The sequence below is a fragment of the Charadrius vociferus genome, unplaced genomic scaffold (genome assembly GCF_000708025.1).
Source record: "Charadrius vociferus isolate BGI_N301 unplaced genomic scaffold, ASM70802v2 scaffold647, whole genome shotgun sequence".
In the NCBI taxonomy this organism is placed as follows: domain Eukaryota; kingdom Metazoa; phylum Chordata; class Aves; order Charadriiformes; family Charadriidae; genus Charadrius; species Charadrius vociferus.
This window is the reverse complement of record NW_009649585.1, coordinates 187,761-200,998: the sequence shown is the minus strand read 5'-3', so window position 1 is coordinate 200,998 and position 13,238 is coordinate 187,761. Positions and strand designations below refer to the sequence as shown.

Here is a 13,238-nt window from a genome sequence, read left to right as displayed (position 1 = left end):
CCCTTCCAAGTCTCACCCTTCTGTGATTCTATGATTTCAGGCCCCATTTCCAACCCAGGGCATGAGGGAGATCTAATATCCCAAGTGAGCCATTCCCTAGAGAAACCACCCTACTGCAAGGAAAGTTGGGGAGGAGGAAAGGGTTTGGGTGATGACCCTGCTCTGGCAGACAAAGGAGACGGGAAAAGCACTTTGGGGAGTGGGACACCAGGCTCAGCAGCACCCTGCAAGGCTGCCCTGATCTCACCATCATCATAGTGCATCTGAGGACATTGCAGCCAGGAAAGTCTCCTCTGAAATAAAGGGGAGACCCAGAGGTGGAGGGAGCACGTAGGCCCCAAGGGTCCACCTCCCCAGGCCCTGCCTGCTCCCGGCATGCGCAGATGCGAGGCCAGCCTTGGGACCTCTGCGCCTGGATGGTGCTCAGCCGTGTTAGAGGTGCCTCTGGAAGGTTGGTCCTTGCACATCCGAACCCACCAGCATGGCGCTGAGTTTGCTGGGGGCTCCCTCTCTTCAGCAGGGACATCTCATGTCCCCTGCACAACCAGGAGACCACTGAGGCACGTCCATACAAATACAACAGTGTCAGAGTGCAGGAAAGGAAGCATGAAAGTGGGAGGGTTTAACTCTGCTACACCCACAGGCTAAAATTTCACCACATTATTGGGATGTTGCTATGAATTCACACCTCCTTTTTTTTCCTGAGACTTTCACATTGGCATCTCCAAGAACACCAGGACTCCCCTTGGCATCTCCCGTATCCCAGCGATGATGCAGAGCTTGGGCTAACACAACAATTTAGTGGGGTGTCCTGTCCAGCAGGATGACTGGGACCCACCACACATCATCTTGACCAGCAGAACTGGGCAGGAGCTGCCCTCTCACTGGGTTAGTAGCTGTGCTAAACCCTCCTAAGACTTTCTAGGATGTATGGACTACTTGCTCTTTGCAGCACCTAAGATATATAAGCACGGGTTAATTCCTGGTCCCTCGCAACCCTCCATCCCATCCTTCCCCTGCCTTGGTCTGGGGTGGCTTTGGCCAGCTGGTACCTGGAGCAGCTCGAAGGCAGCCAGCAGGTCGCCTGCTGTGGAGTTGCCCCGGTAGATCTGGTAGTACTCCAGCTGTGGGGGGAAGCGCGGGGGGCAGTAGTGCTCATCTGACATCTTCACCACCGGTTTGGCAAAGGTACGGCCCATGAAGTCAGCTTTGCCCTGGAGACGCAAAGAGACCACTTGAGTTTGCTGACCCAAAGTGAGGTCTTCCAGGTTACCCCCACAGCTCTCCCTGTGGTGGTCAGGACAGGACCAGCCCCGTGGGCCTGGGACACCAAAGCTCAGGGACACCTTTCCCTCCTGACTTCTTCAAATAAGGTGAAGGATGTGGCCTAGGGCTGGCACAGCAAGGAGGCCAGGGCTGAGCAGCTTTTCGAGAGGGAAAGACTCAGGTAATACCTCCTTGCCTCCAGCCCCACAAAAGCTCTTGCTTCACTTTCCAAAAATAAGACCATTAAGTTGAGTCTGTGGTCTCACGAGCAGCAGAGGCTGCTTATGCCATGGGAGGTGTCGGGGGGACCATCTTCTAAGAGTCAGGAGAAACGTTGCACCATCTGCCTGGCCTCCAACTCAGGAGTGATCACAGCATCTAAACATTTTCCTTTTCTGGGATTCATCTTACCACTGTGTCCTGGTCATAGATCTCAATGACAATTATGGGAGGGTCATCCCGCATCTCATGGGCTTCTCCATACAGCTCCACATTGTCGAAGACCAGCAGCTGGTCCCAGGTTGGGCAAAGGGTCTCGTTGAGAACCTGGAAGAATGAGAGAGAGACTCACTGCTCCAGACAGGGGCTAAGGCCCTGTGCGTGGGCAGCACACCGGGTCTTGGTCTCAGCCTGGCAGCACTAGTGGGTTGCTGCACGTTTTTTTTGACCAGTGAGGAAAGGGGTACCTTCCAGGGACTCTTCTGAGAAAAAAAAACAACAACCCAACAGCAGGCAAGCAGACACAAATTACTGCCAGTGTCCACCAGGCTTGCTAAAGCTTGGCAGCCCTCAGCTCAGGAAGGGAAGACGCAAGAAACACTTTGACGTGCTCCAGTTTCTCCTAACCAGGTGGGTGAATCATGGCCACAGGGACATGGGAGAGCTGTGTGCTGGTGTGGGGGACATGTTGTGAAGGTGATCCTGGAGAAGGGGCTCCTGGAGGCAGTCAAGCCTCAGTGCTGTGGCTGCTTTCCCACCCCAGGACCCCACAATCAACCTAATCCTTGATTCACTAGCAGTCATGAGACCTGTGGCAGGAAGGATGGAGACCTGATGGGACATGCAACGCCAGAGCCTAGCCCAGCCCCCCGGGTCAGGAGATGGAGTTTACCTCAGTGCATTGGCTCTGGGAGATGAAGAAGACTCGTGCAAAGGGGTCCGAAAGGCCACTGCTGTCGGCTGCAAATAAACTCCTGGCTTGGTACATGTGGGCTCGCAGCTGGAAAACTTGCTTTTCTGTGAGACAGAGGGGAAACGAGACAGCTCGACACACAACCTTGAAGCCCAGCTGTGGAGCTCAGCCTGCAAAGCGAGGTCTCAGGGGCGTGTTTTTGCTCAGGACCAGCACTGATATAGGCTCAAAGCATGTGTCCCCAATGGATACGCACTTCCTCAGCATCCTGCTCGCCGTGGGCAGAATGACAGCTATGAACGGGGTAGGGAAGAGGGTGCACAGTTCCCACACCACAGCTCCCCACGAGAGCGGTGGGGGACCTCAGACTGGGGCAACTGAAGTTATTTCCCTCTTAGCTCCTGGAAGCCCTTGGTCCAAGTGGTGTCCAGCCAGGCTCCCTCCTGCCCTCTCCATGTTCTGTCCCCAGACCCACTGCAGGCTGAAGTTCTTACTGGTGTAAAGGAGGCTGATGGGTGGGAAGGATGGCAGGTTTTGGCCTCTGGTGGTCTTCTTCTCCTCAAAGCCACAGGGCAGGCCACTCAAGAAGTCTTTGCGCTGTTTGTTGAGGCCCAGCCACAAGTACATCTCCATTTTGGCCTGAACTGTCCAGCCAGCAGGTCCAAACCCCCTCTTCCCAGGTAGCTGGGCACAAAGGACAGAAACGTTTACATGGATATAGGGAAGGCCTTAGAGACGGACAGACCACCTCTTGCAGCATCCAACCCCTTCTGGTGCATCGCTTTTACTGCTGCCCCTGAAAACCAGGGACCCAGCCCTCATCATTCTGGATCATGACACTACTCTGGCTCATGCGTTATTTTCTTCCCACCATGCTGGCTTCCTCTTTCTAAGCCAGCATCCTCTTTTGTGGCCAGCTGGATCAAACATCTCTCTCCTTCCAGACATTTCTCACTTACTGGGCTGGGTAAGGTCGGTGGTTCACCCTTCCACCCCTACCAGTACAGCACGGGTCTGTTTTGCCTCATACTCAAACCCCAGCAAAACTGGATTCCCAGCTCTCTCATCTCCATCTCCCATCCTCCCAGTCTGTCCTTCCTCCATCTCCCTCCTCTTTGGCTGCAGATCCCTCAGGGAAGACAGACCGGCACCTTGAGGAAGAGGGTTTTCACTTTGGCGCAGTCCTTGCCCATCTCCTCATCCACAATGGAGTAGAGGATATCCTTGGAAGGGACGCGGGCGTAGGCAATGCGCTTGTTGTTGCTCATCATCCAGATGAAGATGTCGGGAATGCTGTGCTGGGGCTGTGAACAGCAGCGGAGAGCTGTGTCAGTGTCTCAGCTCGCTCTGACCACTGAGGCACCAGCAGGGCTGGAGACATTCTGAAGGCAAATCCAACAAGATGCTACAGGAGATGGATGTACCTATTGCCACGTTAGGGCCATTGAAATGGTTTTGAGCCTCCTACTGCAGAAGCCTTTCCACTTAAGAAAAGCTTCTCAGAGCTAAGCTCAGCCAGGTAAAGCCCAGAAGGCAAGAAACTGGGATTTACATTTGTTCTAATTAAAAAAAAATCAATATTTTGCATTAGAAGACTAAAGATTTTCCTTCTCTCTTCATTCAGTGGCCATGGGGACTGCAGGGCAGGGGCCACACCTTCATTCCTTACTGTGGAAGAGGTTCCCTGTCTGGACGGGTCCCATCACACCTTATAGTCTGGTTTATGTTCTGCTGTGGTGACTCAAAGCCAAGGAACGCCTTCCCGTCATGAGGGATAGGGAGTCGGGGCTGGGAGCGTGCCATGGGGAATGAGAACAGGAGGTACAACAGCTACAGCTCCCATAAGCCCCAGCGGCTGACCCAGTCCTAAACTGTAAAAATATCAGAGGTATAGTGTAATTTTCTCAAAGAAGGAAAAAATATTTTGTAGGTGTTTGGAAAATATTTGGGAAGTATTTCCTTTGGAGATGCTGTGAGCAACTCAACCCTAATATATTGGGCTATTATCTCCTACCCGTGAGCTGGAGTGAAGAAAGAATACACTGCGGCAATAAAAATCAGACGGGTTGAGTTCTGCAAGAGGACGGGGCGTTATCCCACAGCCTGTTGAAGAGCTTTAACAACTCCCTACCTAGCCAGGATCAGAAACGGCTCCTGCTGCTGACTTTAGCGCTGTGTGGACATGTGCCACCTTCTGATGATTGATCCCCCAGAGAACTGCATGGCCTTGCCATGGCTGAGGCTGGAAAAACTGCCTTCAGCTCAGCTACAAGAGGACCCGGCTCTGTTACCAGCTGGGAAAGGCTCTTAAATTTGTTTTAGTGTCGATTCGTTCCAACCCAGCAGTGCACAGGCGAGCCTGGGAGGCACGGGGCAGTGTGTAGGCTGTGTAGACTTGGAGGGGCTCCTTGTACAAGACCTATGCTACCAGGGACCTCTCCCACCTACAGGGTTTGCAGAGAGGTCTCCATCCACCCCAGGCTGCTGTCGCCGTGCGCTGGCCCAGCTAATACTCCCTCTCCGTGCAGAGGGACTCACCTCGTCTGCCAAGAACCGGAGCTTCTGCAGGAAGTTTTGCACCAGCTTCAGCTTGTCTTTCATGGTGTTCTTCTTCACCTGTGACCGCAGAGTCGTGGCTTGCTGTCCCATGTTCTCCTGCAGTCAAAGCGGAGCCCAGGACATGATGTGAGGAAGAGCAGAATGGAGCACAGAGAAGGGAGCAGCACCAGGCAGGTCCCCGACATTTGGGAAGGGGTGGTGAGGAGGCAGATGCCTTAATCCCACCACCGGCATCCTGGTGATGGTTCTACTGACAACCACCTTGGCAGGACGCAGGGAGGGCCCCTGACAGTGCTGAGACATCTGTCCCAGCGGACTGTATGCAGGACAGAGAGGTGTCGCCTCTGCTTAGGGCATTTTGGAGTGGCTTCAAGCTTAGTGTTGGTTATAGTCTTTTTCACCACCTGGCATTTCAGAAAAGGGGATGTGGTGGTTTTCATGTGTTAAATTCACCTCTCTGTAGGATGCAGCTGGCTACTGAAGCCGGTGTCCTTGGCTGTGCCCGCTGGATAAGCCACCTGCTCTTTGTATGTCTCTTTTGCACATCTAACTCCTTTGCAAGGAGATGGACCACCAGCCCCAAACATCTAGGCCATATCTGTCCCTGGAAGAGCTGTGCTCTGCAGGGTTCCCCTAAATCACTCCTTCCCAGTTCCCTCAGCTCCAAGGCAATGCAGAGTGTGGCAGAGAGGAGGCAGCAGTGTGGACCCAAGTGCCACCTGGCACCCATGAAAGTGGTGGCCAAGTGCCCAGGTGGCCAAGAAGGCCAATGGCATCCTGACCTGTGTCAGGAAGAGTGTGGCCAGCAGGACTGGGGCAGTGACCGTCCCCCTGTACTTGGCACTGGTGAGGCCCCACCAAAAGTGCTGTGTTCAGTTTTGGGCCCCTCAGGACAAGACAGACACTGAGGTGTTGGAGCGTGTCCAGAGAAGGGCAACGGAGCTGTGAGGTGCTCCGGCGCTGCTGGGCTCCCTCGTCCCCGTTGTCAGTGTCAGTGCAGAACCAGTCCCAAAATGATCTTCTCCAAAGTAACAGGCGATAGGACAAGATGAAATGGCCTCAAGTTGCACCAGGGGAGGTTTAGGATGGAGATTAGGGAAAAATGTCTTCACGGGAAGGGTTGTCCAGCACTGGCACAGGCTGCCCAGGGCAGTGGTGGAGTCGCCATCCCTGGGGGTGTTTAACAGAGGGGCAGACGTGGTGCTGAGGGATGTGGGCTAGTGGTGGGCTGGGCAGTGCTGGGTTGATGGTTAGACTCAATGATCTTAAAGGTCCCTTCCAACCATAACAATTCTATGATTCTAAGATCCAAGTGGTCTTGGGCTCCTCTCTTCAGAAATAAACCTCAAACCCTCAATCCACAGAGGCTGGAAATCAGCATGCCTACAGACCAAAGTTCCCCACTGCATTGACAAGGTCCAGCTCACGAATCCTCCTCCCTGCCCAGCCGAATCCCACTCACCAGCTCCCGCATGCAGGACTTGAGCCTCTCCCGGTCCAGCCTCGTGCGGGAAGAGTGGTGCTGGTCCTTGTCAGCCAACGTCACGAAGCGCCTGGTGGAAAAGGTCGGCGGCGTGAATCCCGTGGGAGCCTGTAGGCTCTCCCCAAGGGCCTATGGCTGGATGGATCTCTGCCAGCAGGAGAGCACCTCACTGGAGGAAAACGCCCTCATTCCCCCCCGCCCCGAGTCTTCAACGCAATTGCGACCAAGTGGCCTGTTTGCACCCAATGCTGAGCATCATGCATGGGGAGTAGGTGTCAATCAGGTACCAGCCTTTGAAGGCCACAAGACTGGGGCTTTCATCACTGGTTTGGGGTCTTTGGGGTGCAGATGCAAGCACCCCTTCACCCATGCTCCAAGCCAGAAGGCAGCTGATACAGCGTTGTACCAATGCAATGAAATGCTTGCCTGTCATCCAGCGGATAAGGCAAGGTGGGCTTACGCTCACGACCTCGCCCACAGCCCCGCAGAGAGCAAGTGTCTGCAGTCTGCCACCTCTGCCCATCTTTTACTCACAAGCACCCACTGCTCAGCTCCTCCAGGACCCCTCGGAGCCGGCGCTCCGGGTGCGGCTTCTCCGTCTTGATCATTTCCTGCACATCGTTGAGCCCTTCCTCCTGCAGCATCAACGGGGGGAGTGGTGAGGGGGTGGTGGGGCAGAGCACCGCCATGGGGCAAGGTCCCCCCTGAGGTCCAAACCCACGTAGCACAACCTTTGTGGGAGCTGCCAGTGGGAAACATCTGCCGCTTCTCCAGACCTGACAGCCTCGGGTCTGGCACACGTTTGGCTGTGGGGACCTGGTTCTGGGTGATGGGAATGGCTCCACCACCTTCCGTGAGACTAGTTGGCCAAGGTCCACTCCATCTTGTCTGGACCTGCCAGGTTGTCCCTTTGCAGATCCTGCTGTGACCCCGCAAACGTAGAGCTGTCACAAAGGCTCCTTGGGAATTAGCTGAGACTATTAAGGAGGGTTTGCCACACAAGCGGTTCTTCCCTGCCTTCCAGGAGGATAAAGCCTTCCTGCTCCTCCTCCCTTCGGTTGGGACACCTCAGAAAATTCGATGAGCTCTTAGGATTTGGACATTCAAATTGTGGAGCATTTAGCACTGGGAATCCACCCACTTTCTGGCACAAGTTTGGTAGAGGGTCCCTGCACCCTTTGTCCCTGCTTTGCGACCAGCTGCAGAGATGTGCAAGAAGCCTGGAGGTGCCTCATGCCAACCTCATGCCCCAAGCTGTCTCCCTCCCTCCCTGGCACATACTGACCAGCTTGTCCGCAATCTTGTCCATGATGTTGGCGTTATACAATCTGCGGCGCTGGTCCTGCCACCAGCTCTTGATGTAGATGCAGGGCTTCTTCTCAAAGTATGGCAGGTGGAAGTAGTTCCTGCAAGAGGAGGCAGAAGAGATGCTCCACAGTGGCAATGCTCCCAGTTCCCACCAACACCCTTCTGAATGCTGCTGAGCATCTCCCTGTCCTTCACAGCAGGCAGAGGTCTCTGCCCTTTGCAGAGCTGACAGGTTTCCATATGCTGGTGGGACAGAGCAGTAATAGTCATGGTACAGTTAAAGGGAGGATGAGGCTGAAGAAAGGGTTCATGCTTCTTGGATGCCTGAGCACTGGCTATGAGCTGCGATCCATCCACTGCAGATCCCGAACTCCTTCACTGTCCAGAGAAGGGCAACGGAGCTGTGAGGGGTCTGGAGCACACGTCTGGTGAGGGGCGGCCGAGGGCCCTGGGGGTGCTCAGCCTGGAGAAGAGGAGGCTGAGGGGAGACCTTCTCGCTCTCTACAGCGCCCTGAAAGGAGGGGGGAGCGGGGGGGGGGCGGTCTCTGCTCCCCAGGAACAGGCGATGGGACGAGAGGGAACGGCCTCGGGTTGCACCAGGGGAGGGTTAGGATGGAGATGAGGAGAAATGTCCTCACCCGAAGGGTTGTCCAGCACTGGCACAGGCTGCCCAGGGCAGGGGTGGAGTTGCCATCCCTGGAGGTGTTTAAAAGACTGTAGATATGGTGCTGAGGGACATGGGTTAGTGGTGGGCTGGGCAGTGTTGGGTTAACGGTTGGACTCGATGATCTTAAAGGTCCCTTCCCACCATAACGATTCTGTGATTCTATGATTCTTGCTGCAGCTGGGATCACCCTTAGTTAAAAACCAGCTTCAGCTCATCCTTCTGAAGCCATCAGGGTACTTCCAGCCAGAAGATGTCAGCAGAGCCCCACGGTTGAGCGTGAGGCTCCTGGCACTCAGGAGATGGAGACATGGGGGAGAGAGCATGAGAGGCAGAGCCCAGGGGAGGCTCAAACACATCGGTGTTTCTCCTCTGGGTTTGGCATTCACCTTGAGAAGGAGCTGGGGAACAAGAGTGGCAACCCCAGGTAGACACTTCTATCTGGGGCTCAAATACCCGCGATTCAGCCTGGTTTGTTTCATTTCCCAATTTAATTAAGTCAGCCAGTTAATTCTATTAGCATCTATCTACTGGTGTAACATGGTTAAAATCCACTTTAAGCATATCTCATCAGGTTAAATCCAATTATCTTTCCTTAGTCCCAGTCCTTTGTATTCAAATCCAGGCTGTGGCTGAAGCCCAGCCCAGCCATCCCAAGGCGCCTGTGCTGATCTCGTTCATTTTGGGGCTTTCCGACCCAGCTGTTTGGGACAGAAAGCGCCCACCAGAATCACACTTGCAGCAGTCTGCATCTCGTCCGCATTTTAGGGTGACCTGCACATCACAAAGCGATTTGTAAAGCGGACACAAAAAATTTGGCTGAATTTCACAGCTGGGGAAAAAAAACGAAGCAGAGAGAACAGAAGAGATTTGTCCACTGACAACCAGCTGTGCATCGACAGACCCAGGGTAGGACCCAGTTTCCCAATTCCCTGTCCAGTTAAACACCAGACCGTGGCTGTCAATGACCATAAGCAACGGGGACAGACAGACAGACTTTCCAAAAGAGAGATACTGCAAACTAGGGAGGCCGAGAGAACTTAAAGTCTTTTACCCCAATCTCCTGCCTAACACATTCTCAAGAACTTTTTCCAGCAGTTTTTTGCCTCCTCTCCCCCTGCGTGTCTGTGACCTCGTCTAGCTTTCAAGATCCCAAGGGATGAAGAAATGTACTTTGTCTCAGTGCAAATTACCTTCACTACTGAAAGCGGTATCTTATCTCCAGATGGACCTTGCCCGTCTCCACATGGTGCCCATGATGTCCTTAAATGTCGGGCAGCCAGAGAGCGCACAAGTACAAAGCCCAGACCTCTCCTCCCTGATGTGCAGTGCTGGGTTGTGCCACCAAGGGCGGCAGTGATCCCAGGGAAGGACCTGTTCTTAGACTGTTTTTTTTTAAATATACAAAACTTACATATATGGGAGTGAACCTGTTTTTTCAGTGCCCACCAATGATTTTTTGAATACACTGGTTAACTCCATCCCTATTTGCCACAGGGGAAGAGCACTAAAGGTATCAGATAGTCATGAGCTTGAGTGCACATCTGGCCAGGTGGATGGACGACGTCCTTTGTGGGGTAGCCTAGGAGGTAAATTCAGCCCTTATTGGACATCAGAGAATCCCCAGGAATGCTCAGAACTGTAGGAAACGGGGTGGGGGTTCACCTGGCAGACTGTAGTATCTAAGACAAGGTATCTACAGGTGGAATCTAATCTCCCTTTAGAGATCTGGTCACCCCTGCTGCTCCCATGTGTCTTTGGCAGAATGACTGCAGGCCCCATGAGGGCACTGACTTCATCTCTGACTTCATCTCTGCAGAGAGTAGTGAGAGCTCGGACACCCAGCACGTGTGGGAACACTTCCAGACCATGGCTGAATTGAGAGTCACATCTCTGCCTGGTGGCACTTCAGTGGCCAGGTGGACATGCTTACCTGTCTGTGACCAGGGGTTTCACGGGTTGAGATGAGGAAACAGAGACCAGCTCTCCATCCTCATCACCTTCATCCTCACTTGAGTTCTGGAGCAGCTCGGACTCCTCCTCCTCCCCATCCCCTCCTTCTTTCTTCCTCCGTAGGATGGGTTTGGTCATACCATCAACCTGGTTCCCATAGTTACCTCAAGAAAAAAAAGTGAAATAAAGTCACACAATCAGGCTCAATCTCTTGGCTTTAATTCAGGTTGGGAGAAGTTTTCTCTGCAGGAATCATGGGGGACAGTGGAGTTCAACTCTCTGAAACCATGCCCAGGAACCATAAATTAGTGATGGGTGTCTGTCCCCTGCTCATGTCCCCTCTCGAGCCAGTAGGAATACATGCCCTCTCTTTGGTGGCCAGCCTCAGGAGGCACAAAGCCAGGGTGAGAGAGGGAGCAGCTCCACCGGCCACAGCCCAGCATGCACACAACAGATGACTGGGGGCCCCGTGTAGCTTGTGTCGGCAAAGGAGCCATCGATGACCTTCTCCCTAAACTGAGAGCCCTGCATGCTCTAGCAGGTGTTGGTATGGAAAATGGGGAATCAACCCTGCTCTCAGCCTTGGTTTCAACAACTAGCCATGTTTCAAAACCACCCTCCCCCCAAAACAACCAACCTATTGTGACCTCGAAGTTGATGGGTTTGTCACCAATCTTCCTGTCGATCATGGTAGCTTCCAGGAAGGCTCCAAAGAGAAAGAACTCTTCCATCTTCCCAGTGCAGTTCTGCAGAAGAAATCACAGGGATCAGGGTTGAGGTCAGCTGGAGGGACACCAAGGAGGGCAGGTCCCCTTGGGCAGAGGGGTGCTTCAACTGGCACCTCTGAGCACCCTCATGGGCTTTTTGAAGGTGAGATATCACTGCTCGGGCTTTCAAGGCGACCATGAGGCTTTTCTCTCCCCCAGCCTGAGCCATCTCTAGGCTCGGGGCAGAGAGAGTTTAATTAAAGATTTTAGCCTAACTTTTAAATGTGTTGAGATCAGTCATACCTTGCTCAGGAGGGCCCATCTAAGGGACATACAGGAGTATGTGTCCGAGTTTAGTCACAAATTGAACTAATCAAAGCACACTGAACCATCCGTCTGGATGCCCTTTCAGAACTGGAATGGCTTTATTTCCAGGTGGCTTCATTTCCCCTGGAGGTGAACTACGGCCACTTTACTTCTGAAGGACATCCTTTGCACAGAGGGTGCACTGCCACCTGACTTCTCCATTTCTTCTTCATGCTGTTGGCTCATATAGATTGAAGTATGTGGGCATCCCCAGGTAGGACAAGCCTGGATATGTCTGTTTGTGCAGAGAACAGACAGCAGCCTTGCAGGCTCTACCATCAGGACTAAAGCTGTGGGGTTTCTCCTGTCAGGAAACAGCCATTCAATTTGTCTGACCAGTTTCACCCCACCAGAATTGGTTGGGACATAGATTAGATTCTTGGCTTCTGTCTGAAATCCATCTTCAGAATAGGAGTGAGAGGTGACACGAGGAGATGGGTCTCTGTTCTTGTCTAACTCCCAATTGGAGAAATATTTCAAAATTTAGGATTCTCCCTCGCTCAGATATTTCTTCTGCCCAGAACTCCTAAGAGACATGAGCATTTGACTGATCATAACGTCTGAAATCCTTGCAAGATTTGCTTTCATTGTGCTGCCAGATCCAGAACAGGACAACGATAAATGAAATCCTCAGTTTGTGAGATCAAAGACAAAAAAACCAAGAGTCCCGAGACCCAGGACTCACCACTGACAGCTGTAGGGCTAGGGGCAACTTACATCGGCAACTGATGTGGCCTGCTCGACTTGCACCTCGGTGGAGCTGTTGATCTCCGGGTTGGTGGTGTCCAAGATCTCCACAGCAAGACTCATCAAAAGCCTGGCCCGGAAGGAGACGCCTTCACCCAGACCCTCATTCAGCTCTTGGTGCTCATCCATCAGGGTGTAGTTCCGAGTGGAGCCGTACATGTTCACCCACGCGGGGCCAAAGGTGGGCAGAAAGCCTGCAGCAGAGTGAACATGGACGTTGGGAAAGATGTGCAAGGAGGAGGACATGTCTTTGCCTCAGGATTCAAACTCACTCATGGATTGACATCACTTTCCCGGTCTGCGTACAGTGACGTGGGCCTCAATATGCACGTGTGTGTGCGTGGAAATGCACGCTTGCAGCCACGCATGGAGACAGTTTTGCAGTGGAGGCAGTGATGGGCACTGTGTGGTGCACCAGCCCAAAGACAGAGGTGAGTCTCCCACTGGGCAAGTTACCCAATGTGAGCGTAAAGACAAAAGAACACCCCATTAGCCCCCTTTCTAGAGCCGCCTTTGGTTTCATGTTGGTCCTGCCCACATGCGCTGGTGTGTTCCTGTGTGCGTGAACGGGGGAGCGTGTCAGATATTCATCCATTCACGGCAATGATTTTTTTGGAAGGGTAAGTTGTTCTGGGGTGTCTTTGCCTTCAGGTATTGGACTGAAGGCTTGTGATGGGACCTCAGAAGACCACTGCAGTGAATTGAAGTCTCTCCAGCTAGGCACCAAGAAGCAGCTATCTCCAGGGGTGCAGAGGGAGCCTAGGCTATTTTGCTAACTCTCTGCCAAAGGGATGTCTCTCTACCATGAAGAAGGTAGCTCTGTCTGCCCCCCACCTTAGCTTTACCTTTGTCTCCTTCGTTAGAGATCTTCCGCAAATCAATGAAATGGGTACCAATGGCCACGTCATTGACTTTGTCCGAGTCTCGAATCTGGATCTTTATCCGCTTGCACAATGGGGGGAACATTTCTGTGAAGACTATTTGCTCATTCCAAAGAGGCTCATAGCTGCTCTTTTGCACGGATGTCTTTCCCTGCCAAGTGGGAAGAGATCG

General features: G+C 53.1%; 1 protein-coding gene across 1 annotated transcript in view; it reads right to left on the bottom strand.

The window, feature by feature from the left end:
• The window catches only part of OTOF (otoferlin), a 134,566-nt gene that overhangs the window by 21,793 nt on the left and 99,535 nt on the right, over nucleotides 1–13,238 (bottom strand). The window contains exons 14-26 of the mRNA XM_009890366.1: nucleotides 13,031–13,217; nucleotides 12,156–12,379; nucleotides 11,003–11,111; nucleotides 10,346–10,529; nucleotides 7,726–7,846; nucleotides 6,975–7,075; nucleotides 6,420–6,510; nucleotides 4,937–5,053; nucleotides 3,550–3,702; nucleotides 2,893–3,082; nucleotides 2,378–2,502; nucleotides 1,678–1,812; nucleotides 1,053–1,214 (exon numbers count right to left, since the gene is read on the bottom strand). Of these exons, the coding sequence (XP_009888668.1) occupies nucleotides 1,053–1,214; nucleotides 1,678–1,812; nucleotides 2,378–2,502; nucleotides 2,893–3,082; nucleotides 3,550–3,702; nucleotides 4,937–5,053; nucleotides 6,420–6,510; nucleotides 6,975–7,075; nucleotides 7,726–7,846; nucleotides 10,346–10,529; nucleotides 11,003–11,111; nucleotides 12,156–12,379; nucleotides 13,031–13,217 (1,899 nt within the window). The remainder of the gene's footprint in view (nucleotides 1–1,052; nucleotides 1,215–1,677; nucleotides 1,813–2,377; nucleotides 2,503–2,892; nucleotides 3,083–3,549; nucleotides 3,703–4,936; nucleotides 5,054–6,419; nucleotides 6,511–6,974; nucleotides 7,076–7,725; nucleotides 7,847–10,345; nucleotides 10,530–11,002; nucleotides 11,112–12,155; nucleotides 12,380–13,030; nucleotides 13,218–13,238) is intronic.